At 34.5% G+C, this 19,746-nt stretch overlaps 1 protein-coding gene across 2 annotated transcripts in view; it reads left to right on the top strand.

The window, feature by feature from the left end:
- AP3B1 (adaptor related protein complex 3 subunit beta 1) overlaps positions 1-19,746 on the top strand; it is a 172,705-nt gene that overhangs the window by 145,333 nt on the left and 7,626 nt on the right. For both annotated transcript variants that reach the window (XM_035553476.2, XM_035553475.2), the window contains exons 25-26: positions 3,417-3,514; positions 8,696-8,834. In XM_035553476.2, the coding sequence (XP_035409369.1) occupies positions 3,417-3,514; positions 8,696-8,834 (237 nt within the window). The remainder of the gene's footprint in view (positions 1-3,416; positions 3,515-8,695; positions 8,835-19,746) is intronic.

Raw genomic sequence — 19,746 nt, forward strand, 5'->3', positions numbered from 1 at the left:
GGCATGAATCATTGTTATCCAAAATTGTTAATTCAGCATAAAACAGATTATTTAATGCATATCATGTTTAAATATGAAAGAGCATTGGCTGGACAATCAATTGAACAATACTAATGAAGGTATCATTAAAAGTTTTAGTCATATAGTCTAAGTAGTATATATATAAACAGTAAAAAGTTATGGGGCAGTTGATTAAAGAGCCTTCCTTTAGCTCTTAAACTGATGGAGTTCTTGATCAGTTTTCAAAAAAAAAAAAAAATATTACTTCCATATTTTACAAGGCACTTGATCCTGCAAGCAAATCAACCACTCCCTGTTCTTTTGATATCGTAATGTCTTTAGAGATGGATGACATTTAAGTAATATAGGAGAAAAAATGTGAGAATTTCTTAGCTAAGCAGATTTTTTAAAGGAGCACTTCATAAATGATTCTTTGTAAAATGAATACTAGACAGGTTTTGGGATTGTTTCACTGTGTTTAATAATTTTCAACAAAGGTAGCATTCCTGCTGAATTTCATCTGTAAAGCCCATACTTGAGATTGCATGCATAAACATAATTATCACATCAGAAGTTAGAAAGAAAGTGTGTATTTGTTCCAAAGGATTTGCTTGTGTGCTTGTGAATTTGGGTTACTATTGTAATTATTAAAATCTAGTAATAGAACAACAAAAAGTTTTCTGTTTTTCAGGTGGCTTATCTTGCATCTTTAAGAGGGTAGAGACACATACATTTTGTGTATGAATCATCTAACATGCATTTTGTGTATGAATCATCTAGTGCTGTTTGCTGCATCAGCCAATTCAATTCCAGAATTTTAAAGTTGCAAGGTTATTTGAAAGAGAAAAAAAATCTGTAACATGTTTGAGGTTAATTTAAATACTGTCAGTCAAACACATTTTCCATTCTAATGGTTGCATCATTGTCTTTAAGTAGGATATCTCAGGCATATCAGCAATCAATATGTATTGAATATTTGGTACATCAGCAAAATAAAAGGTGTTCTTTTCTAAAAACTTCTCATACTTCAAACCTTTAAGAAAGATTCTGACTGGGTATACTGATCCTGAATTGCTAGCTGAATCCTATAAGCTACAGTTAGTCAAACATAGCAGAGTTTCTGTGGAGAACTCCAATTGAATGGGTGTGGAGAGCAAGTTCACAGAATCATTGAGTAATTGGAAGGGACCTCTGGAGGTCATCCAGTCCACTCACCCTGCTCAAGCAGGGACTTAGAACAAGGTTTCCCAGGACAATGTCCAGGTGGCTTTTGAATATCTCCAAGGAGGGAGACTCCACAAGCTGTGCATCACCTACACACTAAAAGAGTGCTTCCTGATGTTCTGGGGGAAGCATTTATGTTCCAGTTTGTGCCCACTGTCTTTTGTCCTGCTACTGTGCACCACTGAAAAGAGCTGTCTCCGTCCTCCTTGCACCCTCCCTACAGGTATTTGTATACATGGGTAAGATCCCTGTGAACGTTTTCTTCTCCAGGCTGAACAGTCCCAGCTCTCTCAGCCTTTCCTTATGGGAGAGATGCTCCAGTCCCTTCTTCAATTTTGTAGTGCTCTGTGGGACCCTTTCCAGTATGTCCTGGTCTGTCTTATATCAGGGGCCCAGAACTGGACACAGCACTCCAGGTGCAGCCTCACCAGCCCTGAGTAGAGGGGCAGGATCACCTCTCTTGACCTGCTGGCGATACTTTGCCTAATGCAGCCAAGAATACCATTCTTCTTAGCAGCAAGAGCACATCGCTGGCTCATGTTCAGCTTGGTGCTCACCAGCAACCACAGGTCTGTTCCTGCAGAGCTGCTCTCCAGATGGGTGGCCCCCAGCCTGTCCTGGTGCCTGGGGTTGTTCCTCCCCAAAGGCAGCCCTCTGCACTTGTTGAACTTCATGGAACTCTTGTCAGCCCACCTCTCCGGCGTGTTGAGGTCCCTCTGGATGGCAGTATAGCCTTCTGGTGAATCAGCTACTTCCCCTGGTTTCGTGTCATCCACAAATGTACTGAGGGTGCACTCTGCCCCACTGTCCAGCTCATTACTGAAGATGTTAAACAGGACTGGACCCAGTGTTGACCCCTGGGGTATGCTGCTCATTCCTGGCCTCCAACCAGACTTTGCACCACCGAGCACTACCCTCTAGGCCCAGCTGTTCAACCAGGTTTTGATCCACCACACTGTCTGCTCATCCAGCCCATGCTTCAGCAGCTTCCCTAGGAGGATCTTACGGGGGACAGTGTCAGATTTCTTTGTGGAGTCCAGGAAGACAATATCCATGGCTCCCCGTTCATCCATCAGGCTGGTGATTCCATTACAGAAGCTCATCAGGTTGGCCAGGCAGGACTTCCCCTTGGTGAATCCATGCTGACTACTCCTGATGATTCTTTCTGCCTCCATGTGCTATTGTACTGTTTGATCACTTTCCCAGGGACTGAGAGAAGGCTGAACAGCCTGTGCTTCCCTGTGTCCTCCTTCTTGCCCTTTTTGAGTGACGTTTGCTTTCCTCCAATCTTCAGGCACTTCTCCCAGTTGCCACAATAGCACAAAGATTATAGAGAGTGGCCTCACAATGACATTTGCCAGCTCTCTCAGCACTCATAGGTGTATCCCATCAGGGCCCATGGATTTACAAATGTCCAGTTTGCTTAAGTATTCCCTGACCTGATCCTCTTTATGGTATGGGATTTATTTCTTGAGGAGGAATCTATAGTATTTGATAGTAGTATACTACTAGACACAGTTTAGTGTTGGTTTTGTTGTTGTTGTTTGTTTTTTTTTGTTTTATTTTGTGTTTTTTTTGGTTTGTTTGTTTTTACCTCTGCCATTATTAAAACTACCTCAAATTCTGCAATTTTCCAGTGTACTTTTAAATCAATCATTATGCTGTATTTGTATTTAGATATGGAAAATGTTACAAAATCATTTTTTCCACTCCCAAATTTGTTGTTTTTATATATTTCTTTTTTTTGTGTGTGTGTTGGGGGGGGACGACACCGCAATAGTACTTTTTTTCGCAATGTATACCTTTGATAGGTTTAGTTCTGGGACAGCTGTTGCTGATGACAGAATTTGTGAATAAAAGTTTTATCAAAAGAATTGAGAAATAAATAATTTTATAAGGATATAGTTTGTTTGATGCTGTATAGATTACAAATAAATGTTATCATGAGTAGAAGCTACCATTACAGAAATATGAGAGTATTCGCACTATATTTCACACTATATTATATTTGTACTGGTGATGATGGATCAGCTTTAGTGATGTAAGAAATTAGCAGACTTTTGCATTAACAAGGTAGAAAACAGGCAGGTAGCTCTTATAGTGTTTATAGATTTCATAGTAAATTTGGAGCTGATACGTATAAATCTATTTTTAAGCACTTCATTAAACCTCTGTAACTTCTCTTTCTGCAGCACGAAGGATGATCATTTCAATGTTAACATTCAGCCCCCTGTTGGAGAACTGCTTTTGCCTGTCACTATGTCAGAGAAAGACTTTAAGAAGGAGCAAGGTGAGAAATACTATTTTAGGAGCTTCAATAAATGTATGTGGTTCAGAAGAGGTTGTGTGGCTTTATCAATTTCAAAGTGTACAGCAAGTGCTTCCAGTGTGGCTGCTTGTGTTAGTTTCTATTAGTATTCAGTCTGATACTAATGATTTAATTTTAAAAATGTCTTTAAAAGGACATGCAGTGCTATTTGACAGGTGTTTGGTGTCCCTTTAAAAACACAAATCCCACCCTTTACCCTGAAACAGTCTTTTGGCTCAGAGAGTTTTGGCTTCCTACCATGAAGTAATAATGTGTTTCCTACTAGTAGTAAAGCAGAAAGTTGGAACCCCAGTTCCAAGAAATAAATCAAATACACGTTGATATGGTGTCTGTTTTTACTAGTATTTTTTTTCTAAGGCTACTCTTCAATACTAGTAGTGTATGTGTTCTTCAACTACTTTGAAGTTTCATCTTCTTCCTTCAAGCACTCCATATAAAGAGATTATCAGAATGTTTTAGAAGGGTGACATCTTTTTTATACTTCAGCAGGCATTATTCTAATGTTGTGTCTTTAAAGAACGTAAGTTTCTGCTCCTAGTCTGAAGCTCCATAAAAGCTTTTAGTGACTTGAATATTTTACACAAAATAATTAGAGAAAATTGTAGTTAGCTTTGACTGGTTGTTAAATGGAACAATTCATACTGTTACCCTTAATTTGAATGTAGTCCTTGGACATCTCAAAATATAAATGATTGCATTTTGGATGCATTCAAATGTAATAGTGTTTACTCATCTATCTCAATGTATGGGGATTTACATGTGTAAATCTCTTCACACTGAGATGAGACTATACCCATGGGATCCTATCTCATTGCTGTGTAAGGCTCAGAATCTCAGTATATCCATCAAGCAGTCAACAACACCAATGAGTATTGCTATGTATTATTAATTATTGCTTTTGAACAGTTCTTGGCTTTTGTATTTTTGAATGATTAAGAAAGTAGTTTAAATATTGCTTGTATCATTTTCAGTTAGGCATACTGTTGCAATAAAAAGTTAGGATTGTGCTTTGTTTTCTTAACCCATTGATACTTATTTGCTGTTCTTACCCTTTGCTGGCTAAAGCCTCCCTCTCTGCTTTATACCTGCTCAGCAACCCAAGGTGAGTGATTGAATGAGGCTGTGGCACATTTATTTTAAACTATTCCCTTCTAGAATTTGTAGCTGAGGTTGTACTGAAAGGAAAGCAGGTTACTGTGCTTCTTCCTCCATGTTTTTATATTTTCTTGCTTTGTGATATTTCAATAGAGCTTTTGCATGTTTTGCTGTGACTGAGGGCTTTTTTCCTCCTGACTGGCCATACAGAACCACGAGCACATAGAAGAAGTGTACTTGGAGAATAGCTGTGGTCCTCTGTGGAGTTGTTGCCAAAATTCCTTTTTCTTCTGCCATTTTACTTCTATGGTTGTTGATTATTTGTCTGAATAAATCTGGCAGCTGTTTGCTATGTTTAATAGAGCAGAAAGGCTACTCTGAATAAAGCTATTTGAAAATTTGTTTATATGAAGTATTTGTAAATCCATGAAGGTCTCTTGGCATTTCTGTATTGCTCTCTCTGTCTTCCTGAATTCTTTCTTTGATGCAGGACTTGATGCTGGGAAATTTACCACAGGTTTAAAACCCTTTTCTATTGCATCTTTTTTGTTATAAATATCAGCTGTTTCAAAATATTTTTAGCAATAGAAGTCTCAGTTCTAAATTTTACCTAAGTATTTATTACAGGTATCTAGGAACAGCTAGTATTTGGAGAGAATTACTATGTGCTCTTGCTAAATGAAAAATCTGAATTACAGTAATAAATGCAGGGCAGTTTAGAAGTTAGTATGTATTATTCTATTTTGTGTTTAACTTCCATTTGTCTGTATTCTCCAAATGAATCTGATTTATATAACTTGCTTTTCACTTATGCTTCTCCTTTTTTCTTTTTTTTTTTCCTTGCCTTTTTGGACTTAAGATGTTACAAGTCTTGTACCTGGAGATGCCTTATTTTATTTGCAACCAAAACAAATAGGTAAAAAACAGTGAAGGAGTGAGGAGAATATTAGAAATGCAAGACTATATTGGGGGAGAATGAGAATATGTATGGGTTTTAAGGATTTTTACATCTAAATTGTGTGTGTAATCTAATAAGAATGCTAAAGAGAAATACCCAGTATTATACTGATACATAGAAGACAATTCATTGCTTCACATCTTTACTCAATTACACTATGCTGTTTTGCATTGTCTGTTACATTTGTATATTTCCATTTTCTTCCTGATGGCATAAAGAGAGGAAAACAGACAGGTTATTGAATATTCATGGCTGTGGAGGTTATCTAGTGGTAGCAGCAAACCTCGAAAGCTGTATTTATGCACATGCTGTGCATGATATGGTTAGCCTTGCTTACACCATCTTGCCTTTCCTCCAGTTCTGAACTGGGGAATCCTCCTGTGAGGTAATGCTGCAAGGCAGCTGCTGAGTTAACGTTAATGCTGTGATTGACAATTTGGAAGCAGTGGATAAAAATGGTATTGACAGACTACTTTTTACCTCTCTGGTTAAATATTTTTACTGATCTTCAGGCCTCAGGATTTTATATCCTATTGTACATCACTTCCTCAAGAATAAGTCTGACTTCTTTAGCAGGAATTTGGTACAAGTGAGACGTGTGCTGTTGGGACGTGTGCTCTGTATCCAGATTTTCACCTGTCTGTTTTTTGCCTGTTTTTTTAAATATCAATAGCAAAACTCCCCTTGGCTTGTTTCAGAATTGAACTAATCCGGTAGCTAACATATCTTTTCCAATTTCAGTTCCTTTTACCATAAAAAATGTGTACAGTTATTTCATTGTATCAATTAGCTAACCCAGATTAATTGCTGCTCTATGCTCTGACTTGAGTTTTCTTAGATTCTGATGTTTTATGTAATATTAAAGGTGGCATGTGATTGTTATAGCAGGATATTACTCAGAATTTTTATGGCGTTTTTAAAGAGCCAAGTAAAACTACTTCAAGTATAAGGACTTCCTCCCACCCTACTTATGGACATGTTTTAAAATAATTTTGTCAATTATTTTTAAAAAGTGTTTAAGTTTATGTATTTTAAGAAAGAAGAAAAAAGAAACTTGGTTGAGTAAACAAATTGTTTACTTAATTTTATTAAAATTTATGCATCCAACTTGTCTTCCTAACAAGCAAGATGCTAATTCTTTAAATGGTTGGACATTTACTATTTTCTGGCCCTTGACTACCACGAGCAATCATATTTGATGCCCCTTAATTAGAGCACCCTTTTTTCTTTCCAGGTTCTTTTCCACCTCAGCAATCGAGACAATACATTTGCTTACCATGCTGCTCTCCTAAGTGTTCTTTTGCATGTAAATTAATCTTGATTCAGTTTACACTGTCATGCTGAGTGGTACAAATTGCCTATAACAATAAAACAGCATGAGTTAAAAATAAAGGGGGGTGGAAAGGCAGATTGAATGTGTGCCTTACTTGATAGGATGTTACTTTGCTTTATGCCAATACATTAGTCGACGATAATGAATCTTCTGTTCTGAAAAGCATGGTTTAGTTGATTTTTTTAATTTTACTTCAATGGAGCAGTACCTTGTCTTTTATAGAACAAGTTAGACAAACCATTAATGACAAGAGTGTTAAGGTTAAATATGAAGCAATGCATTCACTTCTCTGAGTGCTATCCATCTTTCCATTTACAGGAGCTTGACAAAAGTACTGGCTTTGTACAACATTTCCTTTAATTACATGCTGCGGGAAACAGGCTTTTAACATAAACATAGTTGCATTCATTTATTCAGCATTTGCTCTTCAATAGAGCTTAATGGAGAAGGTTTAAATCCTAAATGAGTACACACATCTCTCAGCAGTGTTATGTCAGTCCCCATGCTTTGCTTAAAAGCAGTTTTAGTCTGCGTATGTAGTTTTTAAAGCTTTTGCCTAATAGTGAAGTTAAACAATTTGAAACGGAATGTACTATTCCCAAGATAAAACTGATTTTTATAGAAGTTGCATGCTTATTTTTATTCTCTTCAAGTGCAGATCATGTTCAAAAATATCCCATTATTTACTCATAAGCTGTTCTATTTTTACTTTGATATTTCTTATTTTGTGACAGCAGCTAATGCACATTCTGGTGCATTAAAATGTTGGATTTATTTTTTTAATTGCTCTACTCAGCATCTTTATGCTGTTTGCTGTGGGTTAGAACTGTATGTGCAGCCCTAAAATATTAGGCTTTTGAGAGTTTTGCATTGTTTTCATTATTAATGTTATTGTGGATTTCACATGCTTGATATTTCTGCCAAAAATATGTGTTCCATTGTTTGTGTTTTCAGTTTCTGCACATAATGTAAAAATACACACACAATGCTAAGATGTAGTTACTGTTGGGTTTTAATCAACATAAGTGTCCTGCAAATTATTCTTCTAAACAATGGATTTTGATAGGAGAGAAAAGTGGTTTGTGTTTTGTTTTGTTTGTTAAATGACCTTGAACATTTTCTTTACTCTTTTTTTGTCATGTGTTCAGATGTAATCTCGATATTTCTGTTCTATTTTATACCGATATTCAAATTATTTTAATCGGAAAGTTTATCATGACATTTTAAAGAGGTGTATACTAACTGAATTTCCCAGTTTCTAGTGTGATGACTTTGTTCTCAGGAACTAAAGTGATCTGATGACTATGTGAATTTCAAGTTTATGTTTAGCAATTGGATTTCAAATTATAATTAAGTACTATAGTTTTATGATTGAAAGATTAGAAAGTATCTTTGTATATGATCTTACATAAACTGGAATTCCAAATCAGTCTTACTTAATATTTCATTTCTGTGTTTACATTCTTCTTTTAGGTTATTCTTTTTGAGAACAACCATCCTGATTTCACAGTTGCATTAGTATCACACATATCATTGTCCAGTTACTAGTAATTTATTTCTAGTAACAGGGCCTTGCAAATAATGTATTAAGCTGATGTAATTATGTAATTTCTTATAAAATTGTTTTCTCAATGTATGATTTAACTTGTAATGAAGATACTTTTTTTTTTTCATGTTCAGAAATCTCTTATTTTGGTTTTAAGCATAATAAGCAAACAAATAAACAGAATTTATAATGAAATACTTAATGTTTCAGGGATGCTGACAGGAATGAATGAGACATCTGCTACCATAGCTGTTGCTCCACAGAACTCTACCAGTCTTGTGATAATTGAGAAAGTAGTGAAGGCAGCAAACCTGGGTGTAGTCCCTTCTGGTCAAGACAACATACACAGGTAAGAATGCATGTCATTTGTAGTGGGTTCATCTTTTAATATGAATTTCAGTTGGTTTTGAATTCATCAACATTTTTATAATATTGGAGAAAATTTTATTATCTGCATCTTTAACAGATAAACTATGCATCTTGGACTGTGACATAGAATCCTGACCAGGTATTATTAACCAGAGTACTTTTTGTTCTTTATTTGAATATGTATAGCACAACAAATATTTAGACCTTACTGGACACATTTAGGGGTGTTCTCTGTTTCCTACTTTTGTTTCAAAGATAAAAGATAGCCTTTTCAAAGCAAAGTACTTTAAGGAGCATCTATGTGTTTTTCTGACTTTTGTTTCTGTTTCTGAAAATAAGTCTTTATCTGGATTTATCATCTGTTATAAGAAGCTTGTTTTTTCCACATTTAATTTTTTTTTTATCTATGATATCCAGCTATGTACACCTAGGATATGATTATCTTATTTTTAATTAGATGAAGATCTTTTAAGATGCAGGCTGAACATTACATTGAATACTTCCTTCACCTTCCTGTATATGTGCAAAGAAAAACAGTAATTTTCATCAGCCAAGAAAGCCATTGGACCTGTCTAATTTCTGATAAATCTGTATGGCTTCTCACTTGTTACAAGAGCAAACAGAAAAATTGCTGTGTATGGGAAACTGAGTAGACATATAACAACAGCAAGACATTACTGGAAGCTGTTAACTTAGCCTCCCGAATTTTGCTGTTTAAGTAAAAGCAAAGTATCTACTCTTAAAGCAAAAAGAAAAAAAAATATTTTTCTTCGAAATTTTGCTGGCTGAGATGGCTCTTTGGAATGGTAAGAGTCATGTAGCCTACACAGGACTAATAAGCTGATTATTTCTCTTCTTTGGATTTAGTCTTTTTTCCATCACTGGGCATTCGTATTGCATTGCATTAACATTAACCCAGCTGGATTTTCCTATGCATTTGATATGGTCAATGATAAAATTCTGTTTCACCATAAAAACACGGTACAGCTAGTGCGATTGCACTGAAATGATTGTCACTATTGACACCTGCTCCTCCGTGAAAGAGTCCTCATTTGTTGCGTCCCTGAGGGATCTATACAGCCTGCGTTCTCAACATCAATTCAAAGACTAGGTGAGAGTGTCAATCAAGAGAGACTAAAGTGTCTATGTTATATAGGTGTTCTTCATCTTTACCCTATCCATCACATGATACTTAGTACATAGGGATGGATTGTTTTGTGACCGAGTCTCAAAAAGGCTACCTAAAATAATAGCTTAGTTCCTAACTCAGCCACAGGTTTCCTGTTTGTCCACAAGTTTCTAATTTGATCTTACTTTCTCTTGCACTTCTTAAAAAGGAGGAAGTTTTTCATGAAAGAGAGTCTGTAAACAACAGTACCTAAATTGAAGATGTACTTGCTGTTGAGTACGCTTCTTCAGAGACAGTGGTTGAAGGCATGTTCTGTTAGGGCTGAAGTATTCAGAACACTTTAGAGCGTCCTGAAATCGGGGCTGAAAGGTTTTTTTCTGCCATAGTAGTTACAGAATGGTTTGTGTTTATAATGTCCAGCAGGAAAAGAAGATGAGTTTGTAACAACATAACCAGAACTTTACCAGAACTTCCCAGAAGTAATGGGTATTTAGAAAACAGTCCATCATTTGCTTTGCTGTGGAGTTCACAGATACTGTGTAGTTTTGTTTGCACTTTTTTTTTTTTTATTGAGAACAGGAATGGGAACATTAACTAATTGATACTGTGATGAACCTACCTGGTCATCTTTTAAATACTGCTGTTATCATTAAAGAATCCCAGACTTAGATAAATGAAAATTTGAGATAGATTATTATTTATATATATTATTATTCATAGTTAATGAATACTTTAAAATCTCCAAAACAAATGACTAAAATATTTTTATACATACCTATAAAATGTATAGATATATTTGGGTTAAATCAACTCTGTCATTACAGTTAACAAAAAAGGAATCAATTCTTGCAAAATATTGTGGATGCAAGAAGTGCAGTATGTTTTATTTAAATAGAACATACACTGTTTCATGATGATAAAATAAACATTCAGCTTTTACCTTGACAAAGCAGTAATTAATTTGATAAAAATATCATGAAATATTTTTTTTCTTCTTCTATAGTATTGGGATTTTTCCTGTTTGTTTTATTGCAAGTGGTATTTGGGAAGAAAAAATTATATATAAGAACTTGTTTCAGCTCATCATGTTATTCTGTGAGGACTAGTTGAGTTCAACTTCTTGGAAGTGCTTAGTACACGAGAAAAGCAGTACTATTTTTAAACTGACATTGTTGTTCTGCACTTTGCAGCCTGAATTGCATTAACCTCTCAGTTGGTCATTCCCAACTAGAGTATTACCTCATGACTGCTAATGGCAAGAAATATCTATTGTCTGGTAATGAAATATACTCATTCAAAATGCAATAGTATAATTGAATACAAGCTTATCTAGTGAGTATGAACAGGCTCATGTTACTTGTTTTTTTGTTTTTTTTTTTTCAGTCCGAGCATATTTGCACTCATGACGAAGATGTTGTCATGTTGGTGGGACCAAATTACTTTTCTTTAAGTTGATAACCCTATTTAGGACTGCATTTTGCAACACATAAAATCACTAAGGCAACTACTCTGAAGGTCTGAAAACAAATACTTGCAACAAATATCAATGGAATAGCATGCACTCACCAGTGAAAAATGAAGTAAATGTAAACTTGTCAAATATATCAGCTATATGTCAGTCCATATCACAGTATAGCAACACTTTTTACATGCATTTTTGCTTTTTAACATAGGGTTGTTGATTTTTTATAATTACATGAAAATACTAATTAAACTGTTAGTAAGTATAGAACAAAATGCCAGATAATATAGTTGATTATATTTTAGACTTTATTTTCTGACCTGTTTTATTTATTTTAATTGATACCTGAAAAAAAAATCTGAACACAATAAATATCAGAACACAAATTTGCAGATTCGTACTCATATTTTTGCAAAATAAATTTGCTGTGCTATTTTACTTGCTTAAGTATAGTAACCTGCACCTAAAATTAGGTAGCTTTATACAAGCTATTAGGTCTCTGTGCCTTGCAAGGCTGCATATAGTGCACGTTAATGCTCTTCACAGGATTTGACTATCCTGTGTATTGACCTCTCTTGCTTTTGTTGTCAAGGGGAAATACTATTTCAGTTGTAAGACCTCTACTAAGAGCAAAAATGTGAAATGAATTTAAAGACAGTATTTTTTTTGAGAGCAGGAAGTACAATGTCTCCCGGAATATTGAAAACGTCACCAAAAACAGTGTGAATTATTTTTCTTAAAATATTTCACAAGGGTGATTGTTGCAGAAATCTTAAGAGCCCTTTCTGTGTTCTGAGAAAATATTTTAAGAGATGAAGGGTGTAAACAGGTTGAAGAGCACATAGATGTTGACCAAATCATTTTAAAAAGAATTAGGAAAAGTCCCAGGCTTCTGTCTTGTGATTAAGACCATGTCTGTGGACACCATTGGAATATCTACAAGCAAAGACATTGAAAGCAAAGTATGTTTTTTCCTACAGAGAAATCAGTCCAAATAACCACATTTAAGGACCAACAAGTACATTTAAGTTGAATATCTGCTGTCTGACAGGAATTTTTGCATCTTCAAGACAAGAGGATACAAAATAGAGGGTATTCATTCCCTCAAAGTCGATTAGTCTTTGGATCATCCCTTCAATTCCCTGTCTCTAGTTGTGCAATAACACTCATTGCTTTATATATAAAATTATAAATTCTAGACTGTTCTCTTCTATTTCAAAATGTGATAAGACAAAGACACTACTGAACTCAAGATTTTCAGTATTTTTTTTAAAACAACATGAGCTTTATTTATCCAGAAACATCCTTAACGCCAGTGTTATTTTCAAAATCTGTCGCTTACTTGCCCTGAGATTAATATTCTAGAAGTTCCTCGGGTCTCTTTCTGCTTTCTTTATTTTCAGCTCCGTAACCTCCCACCAGGATAGGTAATTCTCATTTTCTTCAATTTGAATGTAGCAGAAGACAACAGACAGTGGTTGAGAAAATGAGTTGCAAGCTTTATTTGTTATTAGAAAGATTTGAACGGTCTTATGACCCTCTTGAAAGTGTCAAAATACAGTCTATAACAAAAAGGCTTCTAGATGAGTGAAAGATATCTCAGGGTAATTTGACTTAGAAAGGAAATAATGGAAATACAGATAACAAATATTTCCACTGCCTCCAAAATATGGCACAAAAACTTTGTAGTCATTGGCATTAGCATTTACCAGAAACGTTCTTTCAGAGGTGGGATCACAAACGATTTACTTCTTCACTCTTCCACTTTGGTTTATGCTTGTGTGATTCTATTGATGTCGGAATATATGTTTAAAGGAATGGTAATTAGGGTCTTCTTGAACTCTCTCTCCACATTCCACTCTCTGAAGTATTTTTTAAACAGTATGAATTGTACTCTACTATATTATTTCCCTCAGTGACCATGGCTCTGCAAAATGATAAAGCGTAGAGCATCTTTTCCACAGGTTTCATTCTTTAAGAGTTTACTTGCACACTGCCTAATCAGTCAGTGAGATAATAGTCTGAACCCATCAGAGCGGATATGAGGAACGGATTTTACTTAACCTCATCCAGTTTAATAGTCCATTGAACTAGTCAGGTGCTGTTGTTGGATTTTGGTGGAAATCAACAATTAGGAAACAGTTGGGTTAGAAAGTGATCATAGTCTCATCTACTTACCTCTATTCAGCAGGTCATGGCCTTAACCACTGGCTAGCACTTAAAGAAAAACATGACAGCGTTAACGTCAGTCATCTAATTTGAGATAGTCAAGTCTCTAATTTCAACAACCCAATATGGGGCAATGTGAGTTTCTGGAGAAAATCAAGCCTCAGTTTTGTTATTTTCCACATTGAAGCCTTAATCTGCTTCTGGGCAGCCGTTTTCACTTTTTGCAATAGTGAGTGTAATACACTCCATTACAGTGGTCATTCTCAAAGCAGTATTTTCTTTTGATGGATTACCAGAACTTTCAGATGGAGGATGTGTCGGTCTCTTAGCATGTGTCATAGACACCTGCGTTAACAGCAAAAAAGGTAGCTTTTAAACAAAAAGCAAAAAAAAAAAAAAAACAAAAAACCAGTACTGCTTATTGCTGGGGCAGGTCTAGCTAGCTGAAGCACAGCATTGCATGCAATGACTGTGCTGCTTCAGGCATCTGTATTTTTAATGACACTTGAGTTCTCCATACAGATACATCGGTTTGTTCAGAGTTTGCTGTGTGTAGTACGTCATTCAACATACTCATAACTTATGTGGTTTTGTGGATAAGTAAGTATTTAACAGGATGTTAAATATTTTCCACCTGCCTTTTGGAGGCTTGCATTATTTTAGCTAAATCAAAAACATACTGTGGAAATCATGTAACATGACAGTTAGAGCACATTGCAGTGGATAGGCATCAAAAACCTGAAGAACATAAAAGCAACTAGACACAGTATCGAAACTTGCATGAAATGCTTAAAAAAAAAAAAGAAGAAAAAAAAGAAAGCAAAGAAAGAAAGAAAAGGAAGGAAACCCAAGGATCAACACTTGTTTTGCAGTAGCCTTTATTCCCCACCCCATGCATCAGCCTGACAGTCTGATGGAATTCACCCCTTTTTATCATTTTGCAACCTGTCATGTCCCATTTATGTTATATTGGCAGACTGATTCTCAAAGGAAAGAGGGTTTTGTTTACAGACAATTTTGATTATCAGAGAATGGCATGCTTAGTAATGTTATCCTCCCCACATCTCTTTAATCCAACAGCACTTAATTTGGGGAGAAAAGGTGTGTGACTGTGCATGTATGTAGGTACGTATGTATTGAACAAACTCCTGCTTGAAGGAGTTTACTTGGAAAATCTTTGTGTATACCATCTTCCAGTTTATAATAAATTGGAAGAGGTCACAGAAAGCTGGTGATCAGGCCCCATCAGCTTACCATAACTAAAAACTGTAGCTGTTTCCAGCATGGCAGAAAGGAAGGACAGTCACACATTTATTGAAGTATAAACATAGCATAGAAATTAATGAGAATTATAAATTGTTTATCATTTATATACTATCTCCAATTAACAATCTCAGTATAATGAGATTATGTTTAAAATTTATATAATAGATTATATGTTTATAGCATATAAACAATCTCAGTATTTCTCAACTACTGAGCATATATATTTGGATCTCCATATGGAGAGATATGTGCTCTCAGTAGTTGACAAATACGTCCTATAAATCCAATGTCTTTTTTAAAGACCTTTTCTGCTCTGTGTGCACACAGAAATTTTTTTCTGAGATTTTTTACTAAGTAATTGGCTTGTCTGAGAGCTCAAATGAAGTGAAATCTGCCTCTGGCAGTAGCTCCTTTGAAGCAGTTGTGTGGACTGTTCTGCTTCCATGGTTTTTTAGCTGTTGGGCCCAGTCTTTTTTTACTCTTCAAGAGAGCTGCAATGGGTAGCCAAGTAAATAAACTTGTAACAGACATGCAGCCTTGATTTTGCTTCCTAATTTCTCTAGTAAGAATTAATTAGAAGGCTAAATGCCCTAGGCAAAAGAGTTTCTCTATTAGCCTTTACCTGTAGGTGACAGAATTCTAGGTGGAATGGTATGTGCCTGTCCACTGGTATTTCAGCCCTCCTTTTTGCCAGAAGTTGTAAACTCTTAACACTTCTTTAATTTATTGTAGAATCTTAGATTTAAAATAAATTAATAAATGTTGGGTCTCTTAGTGACCCAGCTAGCCTAACTAACCATTTACCATTCTTTTGTCAGCCTGTGCTGAAAGTCTTTCTGGTTAGTCACTATTCTTTGGTAAATATTTTTATTCCTAGATAAAAAGAAAACTAGAAGTTTTAAATATGAGTGTACTCATTCAGTAGTTTCTATTATATATTTCTCAATCAAATCCTAATGTCCCCAAACCTGGAATTTCCTCACTGCTTACAAATGGGCTCTGCATGTACTAATACTGTTTTCATGTATTATTAGCACATGAAGATGTTGATTAACTGGTACAAGATACTTGATCAAGAGAATGTCTTTCTACAACACCATCTAAGGCATTTAATATTTTAAATATTTTACTGTATCTAAGGAGCTTGCATGTGGATTGCAAAATTTAAAAATAACTTTAAGAAATCAAATTTGAGCTTAATATTAAAATTATGTGAGTGAGTTATTTTGGATACAAGGTTAATCAAAATAGATGGTTATAGCCTTGCTTGTCTGCTGTCCACTAGAGGACAGCACTGCTTTTGTATCAGAATGCTGTAAAGTGAAAAATATGTGCAGCATTTTCTTTGAGCAACAAACGGGAACCTTCTGAGTCAGTTGGTTAAACAAAAACATTTAACACTTAAACTAGCTGAAGAAGAGAATATATTTGATTTGAAAAATCTCTGAGCAGGTTTAATCTTTTAATGTATTTCTGTAAGGTGAAGTACTTTCTTGGAATTAAATAATTTTTTTTGGAAATGAAAATTCATAGCCTGTTTTAAAGAGGGACTGGATTTAATTGTAATGCTTACCATATTAAACTCCTGATTATTTAAGAAAAATAAAGTGAGCAGAATAGATGAGAAAACAAAATAGATCAGGTATCACAATTATAGTTTTCTAGGTGAGGAGCAAATATAATGATTCAAGTTTTTAGCTTATTGAAGTTTTGGGAAGGAGATATAAGTACCTCCATATAAAAATGCTGAAGTTTTTGAACTTAAAGGAAATTTTTGTGAAGATAAGTTCATGCAGCATCTTTTTGAACATGTGGAGTACTGCTGTGTACTGGACAGTAACTTCTGAGGACTCATTTGCATTCATGCATTTTTGTTAGGAATACAGTGCAACTGCTCACTGGTAACAGGACAAACTCAAAATCTATTTTAGAAATAAAATTTAAAATGTTTTTTTAAAAGTACATGTTTGAATTGAACTGATTTGCACAATTTTGCAATTTCATTAAACCTCAAAATTTTTAATATTGAAAATAAGTTAAATTGTGGTAATGAATTAGGTATTTTGAACAATTTATTTTAAGAAAAATGTTAGATTGAAATGGTCTTGAAAAAGAAAACATCTCAAAGTATCTTTATATGATTTTTAATACAAATATTAATTAATTTCCATGACTAATAACCAGTCAGTCTTAAAAAAGTTTTTTTCCGAGAGGTTAAAATCACCAGGTTAAGAAAAAGATGTTTCTTTTCTCTCTCTCTCTCTTTTTTTTAATGATTCTACTTTGTTTCATTAAGCTTACTGTATCCTCAAGTCAGAACTAATACATATTAATGCTATTCCAAATACTTCTTTTTTTCATGTTCTAAGGCTTATTCATAGAACCAATACACATAATTAGTAATATAGCCAATTTTGAGATTAAATGCTCATTACAGAGTCAAACCTATATATAGGGAGACTTTGGCAGAGTGAGGTAAATATTCAGAGTACTGGAACTACTTTTGTTTTTCTGTGTGATACACTGGAATGTACTTCTTAGTTGTTCATTCTTCTATTTACAAATTGGAGATTAATTCACAGTCATATTTTTATCCTTTGAATATATTCATTGCATAACTTGATTACACATTTGTGAACTTTGGACTAATCATTTGTCTACAGCTAGGCCATGTATCTTGTGATCGTCTTTCTTACTAATAGGATTCTGTCTGCTTCAGCAGGCAGTAATTGAAGGCTTAATGTGCAAGATTTAAAAAAAAAAAAAAAAAGTTTTAGCCTCTGTGTGCCATTGTCACTGTTTCTGGTAAGCAATAGGACTGAAAAAGAAGAAAATTTAGCTTAAATGGAAGAATCAAAGATGAAGAGTGCCCGACAAGAGAGAGCATGTGTTTTAGTGCCGTTGAATTATGCGTCACAAGCCCTGCTCTGCTGTAAACAAATGTCCCGATAGCATTGAACTGTAAATTCACTTTTTAAAATGTTCAATTTTTAAGAGCATATCTTCAGAGTGAGTTACTCTGTTACTCTATTCTCTGGCTTGGAATTTTCAAAATCCTTCCAAATAAAAATGCCTCTCCTGCATACTGCAGCTCTATCTTCTGTCTACAAATAAAAGGAAAATAACTGCTAGTCTGTAGTTAGGCTAGTAATTACTACAAAGCCAGCGTTTGCCAAATGCTGTCACATTGTAATATCTGATTGTCTGTTTTTTTCCCGTTTATTAGGAATTCAGACTAACAGCAAATAAGGTATTTTTACATGACAGCCATTAAAAAATCATAGTTCATGACCAAGAATGTATTTGATTTTTAACTATTGAAAGACTGAATGGCTTTCTAAAAACATGCCAGTGCTTTACTGATGCTGATTTAGAATTTGATTCTTAATATATATTTTCTTACCTACTGAAAGATACTATATTTCTGTTAATTTGTGAACTCCCCCTCCCTTTTTCCAGGTCACATAGCCTTAGAATATTTAGTGTTCTTCTTAAAAATATATATTTGAAAAAACTTAGAATATGCAAATATATCTCACATTCTCATGTTTCTACTCCGTCTTGATTTTTTTTTGTGTGGAAAATGTTAACACCTGCAAATCTTTCTGGATATTTTTAATGATGCAAAAGCAGTTTTAGAAGTAATATTATAAAGAAATCTAGTCAATAAGTGCACTATAACAGAAACAGCCATCTTAAAACTATTAGTAAATATTTGTTTCTGTTTTCTGAATGGTTCTCTCATTTATCTTGTTGGTTGTTTTTTGTTTGTTTGTTTTCATATTCACTGCTTCATTCTTTGTTGCAACAGAGCCATGCTGATACTATAATGTTTTATGCCACAAGTTGCCCAAAGAACAAATTCTCTATTTTGGACTTAATAACAACCAATTTATAAGTTAGATTTGACTGTTTGATGATGCAGTTCCCAGGTTTGACTGAGACTATGAAGTCTGATTGTTTATAATATCTTTTTTTCAAGTATTTGGATTCAAAATCCTACCTTTAAGGCATTATCAACTTTCAGAAAAAGTGAAAATAATAACTGACCTCATGGGAAAAATAAAAGCTGTTCCACAGCTTCTCACAAAGAATAAATACCTACTATAGAGAGTGATTAATTTTTGCTGCTGAAAGATTTTTAATGGCTTTCTGGTTTAACTATTTAGAGCAGAAAACATATATTGTAAAATTTACATAGGCTCATAATAAGAGCAAACACATACAATGCATTAATGTGTGCATAGTCTAAAAATCAGATACTACTCAAATTATTCAATGACAGCATTTTTAAAACATCTAAATAACTAGCAAATCAGTTTTACTGATCAAGTCTTGTAACCAAAAGTCAACAGCTTCATCTTTTAATAACTGCATTCAGTTTCAGCAATTGAATAAACTGGTTTGTGTTATAACTGTTTTTAGAAACTTCTTCCTCATTTTAAAGAACAGATTTCAGTTTCCAAAGTTCAAAAGCAGTGGTAAACATATTCTGTCATGGTTCTTCTACACACCCTTTTCAATGGTGAACAGAAGTTGTCTCATTTTGTTCCATTTTTTTTTTCCCTAAGTGACTCCAGATCACTGACCATTGATACAAACCAATTAGCCAATGCTATTTATGCGTACTAACACTTTGTGTAGAATTAGCCAAATATCAGACCCTTTATGCTTTGCAAGTGACATAAAAACTCACATTAATTACGTGTTCTTTTTAGAGGTATGGAAAAGCAATATTGATCACCTATCAGATTTGGCAAATACACTTGTGAAAATATCAGCACATAACTAGTCTCTGGTGCTTTGGGCTTTCCTGGGTTTCAGAGAACACCGACTTCATATCACTTTCAGGTTTTAATAAAAGAG

The sequence above is a fragment of the Cygnus atratus genome, chromosome Z (genome assembly GCF_013377495.2).
Source record: "Cygnus atratus isolate AKBS03 ecotype Queensland, Australia chromosome Z, CAtr_DNAZoo_HiC_assembly, whole genome shotgun sequence".
NCBI lineage: Eukaryota > Metazoa > Chordata > Aves > Anseriformes > Anatidae > Cygnus > Cygnus atratus.